Source organism: Ooceraea biroi, chromosome 1 (genome assembly GCF_003672135.1).
Source record: "Ooceraea biroi isolate clonal line C1 chromosome 1, Obir_v5.4, whole genome shotgun sequence".
In the NCBI taxonomy this organism is placed as follows: domain Eukaryota; kingdom Metazoa; phylum Arthropoda; class Insecta; order Hymenoptera; family Formicidae; genus Ooceraea; species Ooceraea biroi.
The window spans coordinates 32298-53020 of record NC_039506.1 but is presented as its reverse complement, the minus strand read 5'-3'; the positions used below and the strand labels follow the sequence as shown (position 1 = coordinate 53020).

At 42.7% G+C, this 20723-nt stretch overlaps 1 protein-coding gene across 1 annotated transcript; it reads right to left on the bottom strand.

Annotated features, from left to right (window-relative positions):
• Nucleotides 1-5852: 5852 nt before the first annotated feature.
• Nucleotides 5853-7757, bottom strand: LOC105288134 (protein G12). Its single transcript, XM_011354154.3, has 2 exons — nt 7304-7757; nt 5853-6695 (listed from the first exon to the last, which is right to left on the bottom strand). Exon 2 carries the CDS (start codon nt 6693-6695, stop codon nt 6045-6047), a length of 651 nt encoding a protein of 216 aa, XP_011352456.1. The 5' UTR covers nt 7304-7757; the 3' UTR covers nt 5853-6044.
• Nucleotides 7758-20723: the final 12966 nt, after the last annotated feature.

Sequence of the window (20723 nt, the reverse complement as noted above, 5' to 3'; positions counted from 1 at the left end):
GTAAAGTCACGTCGTAAAGAAGTGACAGTCGTTTAGCGATTGTTCGAAGTTCATGGCTCCGCGGCAATCGATAGTACGCGCGCGGCGTTGCTAAAACAACGAGCTTGGCGCACGGTCGGGTCGGGTCGTCGCACCTTCCAGTCTTAAGCTCCTCTTCCTGTTCTTGCGGTTCTGCCTTCGTGTTAGATAATAGATGAGACCCGATATTTACATATTTTTCCATGTCGTGCCGTGGAGACGGGTAGGTCAGGTGAGGCACGGCCTAGCACAAAGTTACACCGAGCTTCCTGTCCGTTTATTCATCTATTCCGTTTTACTTCACTTTAGTGCAGTGAATCATCAAAGGCAGGAAATTTCGGCGCATTGCTGTGCGTGTTAAATTAGAATGGAGGACTAAAATGAGAGAGAGAGAGAGAGAGATGTTTATGGCCCTTGTAAAACTGTATTTTTGGCCCCTTGCTCTTCCACATCAGCTAATTTTACATTTTTGCCAGCGATATTTCGTGTCTGTTCTCGAACGTCATGAGCGATTAACGCGTGTTTTATTAGAGGCATATTAACTCATCTACGGGATCGCCTCTTGGATCGCATTTTACCGCGGTCAATGCTTTATACAGAATCCTCTCTACGAGAGAACACGAATCTCGTTAATTAGCTAAATCCTTCTAATTAACATTTTCGTGATCGAATCGATTTTTCTAAGAAAATTTATCGTGGAATTCTTTCGAGTTAGGATACATTCAAGATTAATACCTTTTTTCTTTAATCTCACAGCAACGTTAACATATTTCATGTCTATCGTGGGATTCTACGCCGAAACTAGCTTTTATACTAAACTCGTCTTTTATACTAAAAAGAAAAAAAAGTACGGTTATGGATTTATATTTTATTTACCGTCTGGTCCCCTCAGACATCCCTTCACATGGAACACCGAAAACTTGCGGGCGATGGGCCGGAATGCTGGTGTGTTTCATTGTTCTCTCTTTTCCTGTCCTCTCTATCACGCACAGAGGCAAAGGTAATCTACATCAGACCGGAATAATGGAAAATTGTTCCGGCTACCCGAGCTCCAACCTGCTCCTAAAGCCTCCGGCATCCGTTATGTGGCGGAAGAACCAGGTTAGGCTGGGCGACCGTCTGCTGTCCTGGCGACGGGGTGAACGGAGGTTACTACCCTTGCAGACGCGGGTACACTCCGAGGCCATTTTTCACGGCCGCCTCGCTACTCTCTCCGTTGCTGATAATGTGCGCCGCGAACACCTACCACCCTCTTTTCGGGGCTCCCCGTCGTGTCTCCGGCGACGAAAGGTCTCTAGAGATGGCGAGACGCACTGCCAAATTTCTCACGCCGTTCAACGACCGACTTATCTAAAATGTTTTACATACAACGAACATCTTAGGCGATATTATACTATGTAAACCGGCAAATATCCGCAAACAGCACTCGTATTTCGTATGTTTAGGAAAGTACGAGTATTGCAAAAATTACAATCTTCGTATGATTTAGTACGATACAGAGAATAATTACTTTCATCCCTGCGATTTCTTTCCAAGACAATTTCACATTTCTTATTATGATGCACGTATGTAATTCGAAGTACATTACTTTAATTATAATTTTATACAGTAAAATCAAGGTTTCTCTAAAGTGCGAGGATTATGTATGATAAATGAAAACCGTTAGCTCGATTTCTTGTATTAAAATGATATTATTGGAACGATCGAGAGGAATGCTTTAGTACGCTAATTACGTTCGAACTCACGTGATCTAATCGATTTTTCTAAGGGCATGCTAAAATTGTGCGAAACAACTCATTATCAACTAGTGGTCAGAGCGATAGTAACGCTGATTGGTATTCGATGATTAATACCCGGCGCATAAACGCGGTGCCTCTATTCAAGCGGAAAGTTTCAAGTTTCCTCGTGCACAGCGGACACCTCGACTCTTCGACCAATACGGAAGAGGGTATCGGCAAACACTGAGGAGAAATACAACATACTGCCGTCCGATAATTATTCTGGTGTCGGGTGTCGCGTTTTTATCTACTTCCTCTCTGATATTTCATCTTCGCTGGTATTCCCACAGAAATCGGGAGCCATTCTCCGCCAGTTCGTTTCTGTTGGCGATGGCAACGTTTGATAATACACTCTGCGACAGAAATCTCTATCGATGGTCGCGCCACGTCTCCAATACGAGAAATGAGCATGTAACGAAAGCAGTAACAAGCATCAGTAATAATTCTGACAGTTACGTAATGTCAGACGTGCAACAAAGTTTTATATCGAAAATTTTCTTTCTCGCAATCTCGCTCTCGATACTCTTTTCGCGATATTATTTTCTCTTCAACGATTCCCTGAAGACGGAACGTGTTGGATATCTTCGTTCCGATTGCCTCGCCTTCGATGATTTTCATGAGATCACGTTCGTTCCGATAACTGGACGCATGAAAAATAAGAAGCTGTTGCACCGATTCGTTTGTAATAAAAACTATGTTTCATAATGTCGTTGCCTTATCGGGTTGCGTCTCGATTATTCTGACCGTGCGATATTTCAAGATCGTATCTTTGGCAATAAGCACAAAACAGAAATAAAATCATCTTTCTGATGTACTCGTAATGAAACCAATTTCAACTAATGCGTCGTTGCCATATTCAGCATCGCACTTTCCATCACTTGGCGTTCGATATTTTGAAGCAGGCATGTATGCATGTACTCGCATTTATTTGAGTTCGCAAGAAAACTGAAATCCAGTTAAATTGTTCTATTGCATCAGTGAAAAGATCAACTTTCATAAAATATTCTGCTATCAATTTTAAACATAAATTTTGTTCTGAATACGTGAATCGTGTAGTAAATAGAATTTTTTTAAATTTTTATCTCTAACAAAATTGGAAGTTTTCAATGATAAGAGAGCTTCATTATTATATCTGTCTGTAACAAAAATATATTTTTTGTTCAATAATACATATATAACACATATAAATTTATAAAACATTCAAACACAGAAAAAATAATTATTAACTCAAAACTTCCGACTGATTCCGATGTCATTTCCGATGTGATCTCTAGAGGGATGACAAGCCTTTTGGTTGCTCATCCCGAAAGCCGTACGCATCCCGGACAGCGTTCAACGCCTGGGTGCACGTCGACGCTAAGCCACGGGGAAACCGGTGCGCTGTGTGTATGTCACCGAAAGAGGTGGCGGTGGGGGCCGGCCAGCCGGTGAGTCCCCGTGGTGGGGGGCCGCAAGTAGGGTTCCCGACCGCGTCGGTGGCACTTAAGCGTCCGACGCGGGGGCATTGCCGTCGTGGCCGTGGTACGATCCGATCCGGCTGCTGTCTCGCAGTGCGCGCTGTTCTCCCTGCCGCACGTGTCGACGGTCCTCGCCGGTTCAGAGAGAGATTCTGATTTCCGATCCGTCCGAGGAGGGTACCTACCGTGGCGACAGTGAGCCGCGAGGATCCTCTCTTTGTCATTGTCCCCCTGACTCGATTGATTCGTCAGTGCTGCGAGTGCGATGCTGGACCCATGAGAGATGTGCGCGTGTGGTGACCCGGCGAAGACGCTCCTCTCGTCGACCATCGCAAGTATGCGCTGACGAGCGAGAAGACGGGATCCCCGAGGGTGGCGAAACTCGGAGGGATGCATCGCGATGATGTGCGTGATGATTCGTTCGACGTAGCGCACGAGAGGTGGACGAAGAACTGAGCAGTTTCTCTGTTCTTTTTTTTTCTAATTCATAGTCATATGTTACGCGTATATTGAGAAAGGATCTCAAGCTATCGTCGATATCCATATCGAGAATACGTGACACAATAAGAAATCGGAATTTTCGGAGCACGTTGTGCGACTGTTCGTTCATGTTCAGCGGCGGAATAGTGAATGACAGGCAACGTTTCGCGTTGGCGAACACGAAAGTTTTGTCGTAGGTCAGTTCGCCGTGATCGAGCGTCGTCGCTCTGCCTCGTCGTTTGATGACCTTCGATCGACGAGAACGTTTTGTTTCCGCTTTACTCGAGCCGCGCGTCAAGCGGATTCAAATTGGAGCGCGATCGCATACAAGATCGCGAACGTTCAGGATCAGCTTCATTCGTCTTTCGAGCTTGCCAAGCCTCGCGAACGAACGCTGGAGTTTCTTCGCGTGACTGTCTGACCAACGAATGCCATTTCTACTGTCGTCTCATCGGTGCCTGTAAATCCTCCCTCTGTGTGAGAAGGCGGATTTTTTAATTTGCGTTTAATTCGTTGCACGCACTTGACCATTACGTGATTGGACCTGGCGGGTAGCGTCGTCGTGATAAGTGTTAAATGCACGTGGTAACTGGGACTCGGCTTGCCTGGAGTTCATTCCGGAGCTATTACTGGATTATAAAAGTGCTTGTCACACTTTTAGGTAAGTCCCTTAGGTAAAAATTAGGACAGCTGTATACTACATCTCAGCAAATATTTAACCAAAACACTATGAAGATATATCAGTGTATATATATATATATATTAAAGCAAATTATTTATTATATCTTATCTTGAATATTTCTTCTCTGGTATGTCAAAATTAAACATCAGAATAAAAATGAGCACGAAAACAATCTACGATTTTTATTTTATTTTTCAATCGCTCACCAGCATCATCGTTGACTTTACAACTTTAAAGCCCGACTGCATCAAAAACCTAATTACACAAGTCTGGCTGAATCATTAATTTCTCGGAAATTGTGTTGCCATCTAAGGATATCCCGATTTTATCAATTTAGTGAATATCTTTTAAGCAAATAAATCTTTTGACGTCGCCTTCAACGAGCATCGCTCGTTGTTTCGCGCGCGACCAGGTCGTGCGAGAAAGTCGATCGTCGTTCTTGCCGTCGTTCGAGCACACGCACAATCAGTGCGGAGAGTATGCGGCTCCCGCGGCATCTTGGTAACCTCTTTCAACACGGTTAAATATTAGCGGGTAACACCGATGCGCTACCATAAATCCTAGGCCACACGACGCGCCGGCTCGTAAATCGGCCCCGCGACGCGTACACTTCCAGGCGCTATTAATTAAAAGCCACTACATTCGCTAGTGGTAGCACTCCCCTCTCTCGTCCCTTCCTCGAAAATCTGCACTTCCGTGAAATATCTTTCATGAAATACGCGAGTTTAGAATTGTCGTCTGTATGCAAGACGCCACTTCTCGACGTCTGTTATGTCACTCGTTCGCAGGAATGAAATATCTTCCGAAGAAATTTTTCGCGGGCTTGTTAGGATTGAGCTCATCTTCCTGATTACAGTCTTCATTCTCAAATAGAATAATTTGTCTATTTCTTCTGTCGATATTCGGTAGAAGGAAAAGACTAATTACGCAAGAGTAGGGAGAAGAGCCCCAATCTCACTTCCATTCACGGTGTTACGCCGTCGCGGACGCACAAAAACGAGTTTGGCAGGTCGGCTGGTCGAGCCAACGTAATCTCGCTTATCTTGGCCTGGCTTGGGTGGAAATGGTTCGACGCGAAAAGAATGTCTCGCGCGGTATGAATGGTTCAATTATTTGTTTGTCGCATGGATCATGTTCGAAACAATTTTCAATTTTCAATTTTCAATTTGTGAAGTAAAATTTGTAGGTAAAACGGGAAAAAGGAGATGAAAAAATCTTTAGCAACACGAGTTGTAATAATAGATCTAAAAAGGAATTTTATTACTAATATATTTCCTTTATTCTTACAGCGATACCATTCTTGCAAGTTTTTTTATTAATTATTGTTAAATACATTAATATTATTATCAAGGTCTTTAAGTTTTATATGTAACATGAATTATGAAAAAAGATGGACTTTGAAAGATGGAAGAAAGGGAGGAAAAGAAACATAGCATATATAACAGAATGTTCTTTATTTCTGATCTTGCGTAAGTGATATACATGTATGATATGATACGTAGCCAAACAGTCTATAATATTCACGAAATGACGTGGCCTTTTGAAAATACTGTCGACCTATTTGGTGACGGGAAAGAAATTCGCTTTTCACCGTAGCGTTGAAGTACGTAGTGTGTCCAACGTTATGATCTAGTTGCCGGGAACGGTGATGCCCCAAAGAATCTTCAGCAAGTCCTTGAGGACTATGAGATCAATACCAGCGTCCTTAGCGTGCTTCAGGAGAGCTTGGAATTTCGGGTTGACGTAGACTTTGTTGACGATCTCTTGGAAATTCTTGGACTCCAGCTGTTTGATGAAGCTCCTGAATGCCTCGGAGGTCTTCAGTTTCTTCTCGTAGAGATCATTGAGTTCCTTCGATGGTAGGATAGCCAGGATGTCCTTGACGTATCCCTTGATTCCACCGGTGATTTGAGTACCGAGGACGAGGGTGCTAGGTGGAGTGAGTGGAGGCAGACCCAAGGCGTCGTTCAACAAGTTCACGATCTTGTAAATGTCGATGCCGGCATCATGGATGTAGTTCATCAAGATCTTGATCTCAGGCAGAGCTTCGACCTCGGCTACCAAATTCTTGAACTCCTTGGATTGGAAGTACTGAATCATGGTCTGGAATTCCTTGTCCTCACCATAGTACTGCAGAGTGATGGCTAAGATTTCTTCCTGGGGCATAAGATCTAAGAAATCCTGAATGTCCTTGTAAAGCTCGCCCCTGCCAAAATTGGGAATCTCGATTTTGGCGGAGGCAGTAGCCACGATGGCCAGCAGTGCCAATGCGAATTTCATCTGTAAATATAAATTTTATTGGCATTATTGACACATCTGGATCATGTATATCATTAACGTAAAAATCACATGTTAATAAAACAAGTATTTAATACATTTAATATTGGTATATAATAAAAGCTGGCCAAACTATTATATATATTACTATATTTTAAGCATCTTTCTATGGAAAATACTTTAATAACTTTTAGTATATACTTCTGATTGAAATGTACTACAGATATTAATTTTTTTAAGATATAAGCTATTACATATAATTAATTGAAAAAAGTAACTAAATCAGATAATGCTCAATACAAAAATCAATATATGTATTTGATGATATCGAAATGAATAAGAATGTAAATTAAGAAAATAAAAATAATATCCTTTTACCATAAAAAATAATAAAAAGGAATAAAATAAAATATAAAATAAAATAAAGCATAAAGTAAGATTAATTCTAAGTATATAATAATATAATAACATATTAAATATAATTATCACAAAAAAGTACTCGAAAGTATACTTTTATTTATTATTAAAGCCAAAATTATTTATAATATGAAGTGACATTTTTGTTTGCTCAGAATTACAATTGAAATTAGATAAGTCATATATGTGCTTACCTTCGAAGTATGTTGTGATACTTCCACCGAATCCCGAAGACTGATGCTATGCAATTCTTTTCATTGGCTTATATACGATAGTAGTTCTTGTACCATCTGAGGTGATAAGATTACGTATTATCTATTTGGTACTTGATTTAAAGACAAAACACTTTTAAAATTATGTAATGCATTCTGAAAAGATTTCAGATCATATTTTTGTGTTTCTGATTGCGATTTTAATTTTCAGATACTTAAAGATTATTGATAATTGCGTATGCGATGAAATAATAATGCTTTTGTTTCCTTAATTTATAAAATATTTCGTTTAAAATCTCTTTCACAAATAATAAGATATATTACTGGAATAAACATAGAAACTAACGATATTGAATCAAGTTGGATGATTGTTCGATATTTATTTTATGATATGTATCTAATGGTTTTCGTGTGATAATGATACGGGGAGCAAATAGTTACTCTTGTAGGTTTGTGCATTATAAATACTATAATAAATAAATAATATAAAAAACTGTAGTTTACAATATGTATATTAAAGAGAAGAAAGAGAGCGCAAATGTAACTTGGGTATTTTTACAAATTTTTTATCGATTAATTTCTTAGAGATTGTAAACAAATATTAGATGAAAAGATTAGATTTAATATATTATATTGCGCTTTGTGTATTATATTGGATAATATTTTTACTGCATAATGATTATCGAAAATGTTGATCAAATCTGTTTGCACTTATCTCGTTGAAAATTTAATCGATAAGAAACAGGTGTGCTATCGAATAATATTACTTATTGCTTCATGTCATAACTGCGTGATAAAAATTTCCAGTGAGTCATGTTGCCACCAAAATAGAATATCCATTCTGATTGATTATTAGTGTTAAATTATTACAATATAATAAAATATTTTGCTGGAAAAATGCTTTAAATTAGATTTCAAAATGCATTTTTCAAAAACCTTTTATGTTAGAAAACCATACCAGAATTGATTAGAAAATTGACTTTCGATTTATACAAATTTTAATTTAAATTAGTTATTAAGTTAAAAACTTATGATTAGATCTCGCGAAAATTATGCAGTATCTCGCGAATATATTGCCGTAAGAAACATTTTTATCATTACCCCGTTTAACGCAACCCACATTTCTCAATCACCTTTTTCCGCTCGAATCGAATTGCCGCTCAATCATCGTATTTTTTTTCTACGGCCGGTGCCGCGGGCAGTGTTTTCTTTTTGGCACCACTCTCCCATTTATTACGTTGTATTACATTCGCCATGAACTATCATCATCGCATTACTGGTGTTTTTGTGGCGTGCTTTGCACTCATTCGCTCGCGCATATCATCAATCTATTAAAATCTCCTTAGGTGCTATCGTTATTCTTTTTCCCTTTGTTCCGTTAGATTATGTGCAACTCAACCGCTATAGTACAAGTCCGGTAAAAATAACGAGATTTATCTTCGCAAAAATCTTCGAAAGCTTCGAACCTTTCGACTGATAGTCACTCTTTCTTAAACGATTAACCCGTCGCCGAAGAAAAAGTCGGTTTGTCTTGAATCGTTTCCGACAGGGAGAGTGCTTGCAAAAGAGAACCTATGGTATATGTGCAAGAGCGAACAATAATTTGCAGCCGTGAGAGAACGCCCCCTTCGCATCGTCGCAACGTGAAAATGTTCTCCGAGTCCTTAATCGCGCCTCGATCGTGTGGACTCGATGTTCGATCTCACGCCTCGCCGATCGTCGATTTTAGACGCTTTAGTTCCGCTTTCGTTATCGCTGCCGGGCGCGAACTCGCGAACACGTGTTTCGCTAAATGGAATAACATTGTTCCCGTTGTACGAGCGGATCTTTTGCAGTTAAATCGAAATTCATAAATGCGTTTTGCTTCCCAAGTAATAACCACGCACAATATGATAATGCACAGCGGAATAACAGGATCGTCCCATTATTCTTCAATTAATTTGAGATTTGTAAAAACAAATCAAATGAGAGAGGATATTTCTTTAATGCAGTATTATGTGCTTATATACAAAAAGAATTGCAATTTATCCATTTTTTACAATAGATTCTTAATTAATAGTACCTTAATTCGTCACCATAGATATAATCATCACCACATGTCGTTCGTTTAAAGAAATCATTAAAAGAACTCTGTCACATACACTTGTTACATACGAAGTCAATCTCATTGGAAACACTGCAAACCCAAGTACGTTATATATTATATTTTATGTTATGTTATGTAATGCATTTTACCTATAAAATAACACGTTTATCTGTCTTATTTTTGCACACATAAATCAATTAAAAACGCAGAAATACACTTTAAATGTGCAAAAATAGCAACACTTCTTACAATTAGATCAGTGAAATAACTCCGCGAGTTCACGTAAAGTTCACGCGCTTAATTTGCACGTGTTGTTCGCACGAGATCTCGCGCGATCTCTGCGTTATTTCCGCTTCTCTTCGCTCTCTTCCGATTGCGTGATCGTGCGTTTTATCAGCTGCATTTTTGCGCGCTTCTTCGTGTCCGCGTGTTCGCTTTACATGAATCTACGTAAACATCTGGACAGGCGTGAACGTTACTTCCCTATCGCATCGATGTTCAGTATTTGCGACTGCGTTTGCTCGCGATCGTATTCATGTATCGTCAACGCGATTTATTGCATCGTGTCGTAGTTAACCGGAGTCGAGCATGAACACGAACGAGCTGCCGATGTGAGAAGGTTCTGGATACATCACTCTCTTTTCCCGTAACCGCCAACCATTCATATCGATCTCGTTCAATTGCACCACTACTGCACTGCTTGGTGCAGCTCCTACTCGCAGTTTTTATCTATTATCCCAACACGAGTAACTATAACTACTCGGTAATTTATGACCGAGATCGGTAATGCTCTCAGTGAGTTGAGACTTGAATACTTCAAACGTGTTACATCTCGCAGCTTTTGAAGACATCTAAAATAATGCTTAAATTATGGAAAATAGTTATAACATATATATATTAATTTTGGAAATTACTTGTCAAGACTAACAATAAGTGAGATACTTGAAATGATGAAGAAATTGTTCAAAAATTTTTTTTGTATCACGTTGTATTAACTATCTTGTCAGACTACAGTTACAGATAGAAATCATGAGATCTAGACACGGTCATTGAAATGAATTGTGCAGAACTCCATAAAAGGATCTGTTTCACTCTGTCCGCATCTCGTTTTATTTGGACACGGTTGATGCTCGCGGCAATCGAGGGGACTCACCATTCTCCGAATATCAATTGACGAAGGCATCCGTCTAGGAGCGGATTCGTCCAGCTTTCGCGAGTTCCAGGCCTTTAATTCTACCGGTGGGTCGGAACCGACGATTACCTTCCTCCGGAAGAAAGAAACATTTTTACAACGTTGCGTTACGCGTCAAGTAACAAGTCCGGTCGCGGTTTTATTCTTACCGTGTCTAACAACTATTCGTTGTTCGAGCAGTACGTGCGGTTAAAATGTTTCAGCACACGTTTGTTATGCTAATCTGGAGTAACATATTCTTCGCTTCATTCGATACGGCGAGACGAGCACGTCAATCTCTCCAAGGGGATGACGTAACGGCTTCAGAATCATTTTTTTCCGCTTGCCTCTCCCTCCTCGCTCTCGTTCTCGCTGTTTAAGATGCACGCATGAACTCGCCGCACTGAAGCGCGTTCACTAAAAAATCAGTCTTTCGTACGTTTTCTTTCGTCTGGAGGCCCCGCCAAGCATCCTCTGGCCACGGTTTAGGGGTCATAAAATTGGCCGCGCCAGCGAAAAAATAGGAGCCGAAAACCATCGTTGGCGGAGGAAGCCTTCCGCGTTCGGAGGTTTAGCGAGACCGCGCCGGCCAATGACTGTAATTACCGACGATGTTAAAGCCGTTCCAAGAGCATTTCGCGAGCATTCTTCTCGGCTACAAAAAAGTTATTTAACGTGAAGGGTAAAACGGAGAGAAAGAGAGAGAGAGAGAAAGACGCGCGGGGTTAAACAATTCCTTTTTGCGAGTAGAACGTGCTGCAGAATGCGTACGCGTTTTATTCACGCAACGTGATAGGAACCTTTACTTTCATTTTCGCCTGGTGCGGAAGTACGCTTCGGGACACGATGCAGGAGTCCATTGACTGAAAAGTCGGGAAGTTTGAGTCGTTGCCGCGAAACGGAGCAATAAAGTTGTGGGCGGGTCGACGGCCTATGCAACGCCGGCAAAAGTGAAGAACATTTTGGGGGTCGCGTGGCTAAAATTTAATCAAGTGAAAGCTTTCTAGATTGCTGTAGGGAGACGGAAAGCGCTCCCAAGAGATCGAAATCGGCGGGCATCTCGTATTCCAGCGAGAAATTGCCTTGGGAAAGTAGTAACTAGTATCCCTTAGTTGCGGATAAGATATTAGAGTCGCGACTGTTCGGAGGTAATTGGATAAAGCTTGATTGATCTGTTTCCTTTGGAGCAGTAAATCGATTCGTAGTCGAAGGAATTATGAGGTCTACGTTTAATAAATCGTTTACATGTACGATTTTGCAAAAGCATGCATGCATTATGGAACGATACGGTCGATATTGCGAGCTTTGCAAGTTATCACCAGATTTATGTCATCTATTAGTTTCATCGTTTAAAGATGCTGTTTTCTCAGTAGAACTGAACGTGCTACCACGATACATTATTACGTAAAAATTCTAAATATATCTTTCTGGATTTATTAAAGAAAATATATCGTACAGTATAGCGTGTAGTTCACTGAGCCGTAACGAGCACCTTGCTGGAAGATAGCCTTCGGAAACACTCGTCGCCTTTATCGATCTATTAGCCCGACCATTCGCACTTCGTTCCGCGCATTTCCCACGAATTATCTCGTTCAGCCTATGTGTATCTGCCGCGATATCTTGAAGGAATACGCTATTCAAATAGGCTAAAAATGAAATCAGATCCTTTTCGACCAACGTTCTCGGCGTGGCCGGCATATCAAACGATATTCTATAGAATTGCAATATTATACATGGGAACGACTTTACATAAAATTTATCAAATGAGAAGCTTAAAATCATCTTCTTATTTTCCTGAGTCCAAGGATTTCATGTTTAGTTTATTCTTCTACCTTATGCAGTTCTCTTGCTTGGTTATATTTGTCACGAATTTTTATTTTAATAAATGAATAAATAAATGTATATATATAAAAGCTATTCTTAAACGTTATTACTTGTTTTTTTTTTATCGAAAACTTTGCATAACAAATTGCAGGAATTACTTTGAAGTTCCATATTTAAATATGCAAGATTATTAACGTATTAATGAACTTAATATGGAAGTTTGATTAAATTCATCTGGCGGTACTGATCTTGAGCGGCTTTCCATCGATGACTTATTAAGCACGCCAACCGTCGTAATTATTTCTGCGACATCCGGGAGTTATGACTTCGCCGTCAGGGCAATACGCGACAACGCCCGCGATCGGCGATCCTGTTCGCATATAATTGCACGGGAACGAGACAGCGTCGTAAATAATTTTTGTACCGCTTTTTCGTCGTCGTATTAATTCGCGATTAATCTTCGAGGCGAAAGTCGCACGTCGAGAGCCCTACTTTAATTCGCACGTGTTAAAAAAATTGCGCGCTCGTAGCCGCCCGTGTTAATGCTTTCCTGCGGAGAACTACAAGCATAATGAATGCCGAGCGCTTGTAATTAAAGTAACGATCGAAAACATTAATGTTGTCGTAAACGATGTGCGCTGGAACTCGTTCCAGCCGCGATCCATGGGAGGTCAGATTGTGTCCCAACTATCCTTCTCGCCAAGTAGAACGATTAATCGAAAGAAACGATGATGGTAATGCGATTCATCTTGATGCATTTCTCTTTTTTTCTATGCCAAGTTATCTATGCGATTACAGTCCGGTTAAGTATAGACGCTAATTAGTGTAATTGTATGTTTATGGAGGATCGTTAAATGGAAAATCAAGCTATCCATTAAAAGAGCTCCCTTTTCCTTCAATCTAAAAGACATCATCTTTACTTATCGCGACTTTCCCATTAGCATTAAATTTGCTTTAACTTTCTGTTCAAACAAAATCAATCTAAATCTAATCAAACAATGAATTCTGCCACTCGGTTACCCGAAATTTAACGTGCAAAACTTTTTTCAATATATTATTCAATATATATTTAAAATCTCTTCTGGTCTAATTCGTCGATTACGAATCTTAATCTATTAGTTCGTTTACTTTCGTTCCGAAAATACTCTTCCATTAGACCAGACAATCTTGTGGACTCACTCGCGTATCCATTTCTAATAGCCGTGCGCGCACGCGGAATGCTAATAGCATGGGCTATTATTACGTTTTTTCCGCATAACTTAGCAGTGTAACAGCGCGATATCCGAGCTGCGCGGCCGATCTCGCGGTTGTTGGTGCACGTGACGATAACGACATGTCCGCGGGGCGCGTTCGACGGTATTTACGGCGTTCTTTGCATCGTGCACCGGTACGGTGGGACGCGAACAACGTATATTACTCGAGTATCTCCCGTTGAAGCTTTCGATCGCGGCCCGATCCTTGCGGTGATTTTTGTTGGTGATGCATGCCGACCGGATCGCGTAACGAACTCGAGCGACCGCGGCAGCGTTACGCGCAAAACGTTACAGTATGTGCATTAGGCGTGCGTGCGCACGCGGCGAGTGCTGTGCGTAGAATCACGAATCTCGCGGAGCGATCTTTACGGACAGCGATATTACCGCGACTTGTTCGTTCGTTCGTTCGTTCGTTCGTCGGTGCGTTGCCCGCGGCCGCCGCACGCGTAATACCAACGATGTGAATTATCTAACGGTACGGACGTACGGATGTATCTACGGTTTACCGAGCGCGATCCCTGACGCGGGATACGCGTATACGCGCGAGTAATGCGATACGAACAATCCTCGCTCGATCTGAACGTTACGCGGATTTGTCGTGCGTCGAGCTGGAAAAACCATCGATGCGCTTGGAGGAAGATAACGTTGCGGTAATGCAGAACGCTTTTCTATGTTGGCAACAATTATTTTACGTAAAACATGACATAAATATTAATATACGCGGATTATTGATTTAGTGATATATGAGTTTTGAAATTGGTTGGGTTCTTAACTTTGGTATACACGTTTCGTTTAATTGTATTACTTCAATTCTTGCTCACGTCCACTTCGCTTCATATATCTCGTGTTTTCAACAATTTTATTGCGGGAGTACAATTGTTAACGTATGAGCGGACGGGATTGGAGAGACAAAAATAATGTACGCGGCTTTGCACTCGATGCATTCCGATCTGCCCACGGCCTGACAAGTGGCGAACGCTACCGAAGTGGTTCTACCGGAGTGGTCCTGGTGAGGAGCCTGGGGAAGTGTAGGAACGGAGATCGAAGAGAGCGGGCGCATTAATGATCGGTCGACGCGTGGGCGATGCACTGGCAAACGGCCGATTTCGAAAGGACGCACAGTGAAAAGAGCTGCATTCCACGCACAGGGACGTGTCGTGAAAAATGAAACGATTGTTATATAAGTGAAATTCAGTTTATTAAAGTAAAACACTCGCTGATGATGGTAATCAAGTATAAGAATCATGATTCCAATATCTACACGATATTTTTGAAAGATGCATTACATATCTTTCAAAATCTCGGGAATTAATCTTGTGATTGCAATTGCATAATGTTATAAATTTGGATTTTTCATTTTCGGAAAAATTTTACGCAAACATTGTTGAGAGTTTTGATTATCAACGTTAAGAATACGCGAATAAATGTTAATATTACAATATAAAGTAATGCATAAATCAGATACATGTGTAGCAAGTTGCGGTAATTCGTGAGATTACACGAGTTTTTAGGATTTACAAGAGAGAATACGAAGAATACGAAGTAGGACACGCATGGACGCTCAAGAATGCGTCTTAAATTGTCGCTGAGTGCACGCGCGTCGACAGATCGAGACGCAGATCGGGACCAATGTTTACGTAATGGTTCTCGCATCGATGACATGCACACACGCAAGCAGCGATCGACGATGATACGCGAAGTGCGCGAGTGCTATGTGAAATGTTGCACGGCACTTATTATAGATATGACGCGTCGTGTCATACCAATCGCACCGTACGATTCATGATTGAATTCGAGTGTCGGCGCTGTCTGCTGTTGTAACATTTCGAGATGATCATTGACACTCACTGCGTGCAATTGCATACGTGCACGATTGTCCTTATCGATGAAAGAGAAGTGCATTCGTTATTCTCAAAGATCATCAGTTCTTCACGAGAAGCAGAGATAACGTTATAGACTGAACATAATGCAACGTGCTGCGCTGCCAATAAGATTAACAAAATAACGAACTTTACAATAGTCACATTGTCTTTTGGTACGAATATCACGATCTACACTAACTTTTCTCATTACGTTATACCTATATAAATATATGATATTATATAACTATATATATTATATTATATAAAACAATTCACACATTGAAAGTATTTCGACTTTCTCTCTAGAATGTTATAGATTCTCTTTTCTTATATTTCATTTATCACTACGTTATTCTTTCATCTAAGGACTAATGTACGCGATATCTACATGTACGTAATGTATTCATGGCGATCTAAAAACTTCACAGCTTAAGTCTGATTATTCTGTTTGTCGAGATCGACTATCGGCGATTCCATTCCGGGAAAGGCTTTCAGATCCCCCAGATAAATTTTCCGAAATGCCAGAGCATCGCCATAGAATGGTTAATCGGATCATCAAACAAGTATGAGCACACTCGTAAAGTATCGGTTTATGCGGACGATTCGACGGTACGTACCGTCGCGATGAAAGCGAGAGTATTTTCGCTGTTCCGAAGGGCGTCCTGTTATACCTGTACTTACGCCCACCGGATACGTTGGTCGTCGTTTCGCAAAGTGTACCGGAGCCGAGAAGACCGGCTCCCGAGCTTTCCTGCAGCGTCGTCACGGCCGGCCACTAGGCCGAACTCACGAACGATCGTCTGCAACGATTGTCCCGTGATTTATAGTCACGCTGTACATCGCACGCACTGAATATATCGCGCGTATATTGCGTATCCTTCGCGAAAGCGTCTCTTCAAGAGCGCGCATAGCGCGGAGGATGCGGGCGGCCATCCAAAGAAAATCAATCCGCTCGCTCCCTGCTCTCTCCGATGTTCCTTCTCTTTCTCTCTGTCTTTCTTCTGTCTCTCTTCCTCTACATCAGAATTCAAATTCATTTCAAAAGCTCTCGTTTCCTCCTTATTATCCCAATCGGCTAGAACGCACACAGTGAGCAGGTCGGCGAGCGTCCCCGATTGGTGTAATCGAGCGAGTCCGCTCGGAAATGGTCGCGCGGCGATCTGCTCGGCCGGACGGTCCAATTATCAATCCAATTATCGATATATTTCCGATCGTGGCTGCACACAGGTGGAGGAGGCGGTACGAGATCTTTTTTGTCGTGTCCGATCCACCGATCCACACACGAACGAAACGACGGTCAGCCGGATCGAGCTCGCACTCGGCTCCCCGCGTGTCGCGCGAGTCCGCTCCGTTTCGCCGCCCGCGCATCGAACGGAAGCGGGACGGACGAGGCTAAATAATATCTGTTATCGGTACCGGGATACGACAACACGGCCACAGTGGAAGTAATTGAAAGGGAATGGTACGAATACAGTGCGCTCGATTTATTTCCTTTCACCGCGAATTCGCCGCGAGTTTTCTCGCGGCTCGTATGACGTCGTTAAAACACCGCCTCCTGGGGTACGTACGCTCGCATTGTGCGGTGGTGCCGATCTTGTGCCGATCGGACCACCGTGCTAGCCGCGTGTTCCTATAACCCTCCCGTGTGCTCCTCGGTTCGATATGGCAACCGCCGAGCACGTTCCACGCCATTGTTCGCCTCTGTTTCGCAATGGCGGCTGTTTCCGGTCCGGGTAATCTCTCATTACGGCCATAACGCGCTCGTCATGATAATCGCTTGTTGGTGCGATTGTGTAAGTTGTGAGAGAAGCATAGAGAGAGAGAGAGAAAGCAGAGACAGGGTGCGAACCGCGATTATCACGGCTTTTCCGCGTAACGGCCGCCGATAAATGTACCGTTCCTTCAAGATAATCGTCCATCGCGTCCCGCGTAAAAAAAAGGATTTCAAGCGCGACGATGCATGCGTTCGCCGGTTGTCCACGGGCGGCGGAATCATGGTGCTGTCTCTTAGATTTTTCAAAGATAACGATGCTGGAGGAGACATAAGGAGAGATTTTCATTTTAAGAATAACCGTATCTTTATTCAGCGATAGCATTCACAGAAAAATAAGCAATTATGTGGAAATAAGTTATTATAAAGTGTTGTTTCCCATTAGCATAATTTCCTAAAATTTTTCTTAAAGATACTTTATCTTTCCATACATATATTCTATATACTGCACAAATAAAAGCACAAGAGAGATTGTATAAGTTGATATCAAACAATTTGTTATTCTTTTCCTTACCAATTATGTGTGAACGCTTGCATTCTTTTCAACAAAATGACAATCGACAGCTTATTAGAGGATTTTACAATAGCTGCTATCGGATCTTGCGTAAGCCCGTGTACGATCCGCTCATTGAGCATCTCTTGACATCTCTTTCCTAGGAAAAAAATAGAGAGAGAGAGGGACATTCCGTCGCCCATCGTACTTCTGCCGCGAGATCATTTTTCACGAGCACATTGTGTGAAAATGCGGAACGCCGACCCGCATATCGCAGCACAGACGAGTCACGAGTCCGTCGACCTCTTCCGTGGAACGTTAATGCTAGCGCGCGATGGATCGCGGCAATCGGTTATCAGACCCGCGCCCTGCGTTGCTCCGTTTCTCTCTCCGTGCGTAAAGAAATCGATGCGTGTACTTAGCAGTACACGTCGCCGTATCTATTCGCTATCGGCTGTCGAACGCCTCCTCAGGGCTGCTGGCCGTCAGTGGAGCACCAACCGAACCCTTCTCTCTTAACGGCTACGCGATGTGTTGCGATGAGTCCGTGTGGAATATTCAGCACGGAGCGTAACCGTGCGGAATATGTGTGCGGGATACGTGGGTACGCACGTGTATGTGTGCGGGAGGAGCAACGTGCTCGCTGATTGCTGCCGTGTGTTACAGTTATATTTGCCGGTAACTGGACGTCTTCTCGTCTTTGCTCCTCTTCCTTCTCCACCTGCGATCGTGCATCCGTATCGCATCGGGATTTCTCGCACCCGCGCCGCCAATCGTCCTCCTAATTGCGGCCGCGAGCGTTCATTAAGCACCGCTCGGTGCCCCATTTTCGTCAGATCCTGACGGGGAGTCTGGCGAACGCTCACGTCTCTGCGCATCTGCAGCAAAAAGTAACAGCAGGATTGAGCAAGTTGAACATTTGAATGGCGATTGGTTTTATGCAAGCTCAATGTAACAAGAACGTATGAAAGATATGTCCTCGAGGGGTAAATATTAAGTGATTTCGATGAGTTCCCCTTATATGCATTGCCCTCGTATGTTCGCGTAATGTAACGGGCTTCGAATCGGCAGCGGATCGAAGGATGCTTGTAGCCTGCGGTCGGAAATACATTACGGATGACGACGCTGGGGAAAAACAACAGTACATCCGCCGAGAGACCAGCATTTTCCGACGAGATATACATGTACATCGAGATCTCTTTTTCTTCGCCTCATCGAATTGGCGAGATGCGGCGAAGATGATTTCCTGTCATGTCATTCTGCAAAGCGGATTCAATCAGGGAGCACGCGGGGAAGTAAAAACGCGACGCCGACGCCGCCGATTATAATTAAAAAAAAGGTACAAAGGAAACGCGCCTCAGCAGTTTTTGATTTTCTCATCAGCCAATATCGCGCTTGCGATCCGCCAATAACGGCGCGCTTAATGTCAGCGCGCGTGCTCACGCGTCGCACCGCTGACAAATTAACGGCGCGTTCGGGTAGGCGAGCAACATGAATCGCATCAACGTGTTCGTACAAACCGCCTCGATTAATAACGCTATCTCGGCCCTCAACGAGTAGTTTGTAAGAAATGCGCGCGCGCGCCTGCTCACGGTTCAGCTTGTCGGCCGATGCGTCGCCGTTACGGTAAATGTGGCTGTGGACAGTGTTGGTGCTTATCGTGGGTAGAAACATCATAAGAAACTAGTCTGGAAGAACTTATCATGCGTATCGATTAACATTCGATACATTCGTTTTCGCGTCTCGCGACTGCCGCGTCAAAATTTCAAACGGAACGCACCTCCTCAACATTCCCTCGCGATTGAGGTAGATGGGGTGCAGTTTATCAGAAACAAAGACCAAGACAAGTCATGACTAATTCACGCTAATTAGTTTGGCGAGTTCATGATCCGTGATCATTTGTGCACACATTCGCCGCGACACTCGCGTTCGTCATTTTTCTGGATGGCACTAATTAATGCTTGGTTTTCGCTCGCGTTCTGTCGCCAGGCCCATTTGTATCGTGTATATCAAGATACGCCATCGTTTAGTCGGGTGGCACTGTCACGGAATAATTTTATGACACTGCATCTCACGTACCAGGGCCTTCGGTCAAGCGTTTCCGTCGACTCTCCACTTTGGCTGTTGCCGCGCGCGCTCGTTCTCTACACACCACCTATTACTCCCGGGAACTGTCGCGATTTATCAGGGAAAGATACATTGTGCTTCAATTGAGGGAACAGAAGCTCGCCCACGGCCGTACGGGACAAAAATCGTTCTCTCTCTCTCTCTACCGTAATAACGTGTCATATGATTTAAAGCGGTAATATGAATGCAATTTGCATGTTATTTGCTTGTTCTTGTGTAGAATGCGGTTACATCGGGAATGACGTGCAATAAATATCGACGTAAATAATGGACGTTGTAATGAGTCGCGAAAAGTCACGAGTAAATTGCAAATGTCGTTGCGGAATGCTGTTAACGTTGCAAATCGATAAGTAGTAGAGTAGCGCGCTAAATGCGCGTCGTTGGTCCTCGCCATTATTAAGTTGCTTTACGTTATTCCACGTTTTACGTAACGAGCTGGATATTCGTGATCATTAACGTGTAACGTGTCTGAGAGCGGTTCACGTGATGAAGCCAAGTGAGTTGAACGTGTATTTTTAATATTATAAACTGCCAGTTCGGAGGAGTTGATCGTTCCCTTCAATTTCCTGCGCAGGATAGACTTGCGCTGCGACTCGTAACTTCGAGGCGAGAAACTTTACTTTGGAGCGCAGCCTCGCTCAGTGCTTATTGTCTGACCTTACACGGAGTGTTCTCGTCGCCGCACCACAAAGACTCCTTTCGCTTAGCCGCGTTATTGATGGCACGCCGTCTCGTAAAATTATTTTATGACAGTGCACAATATATAACGGTTTCCATTTTTGGAGTGTCTCTTCTCCGTGCGAAACGATCTGTAT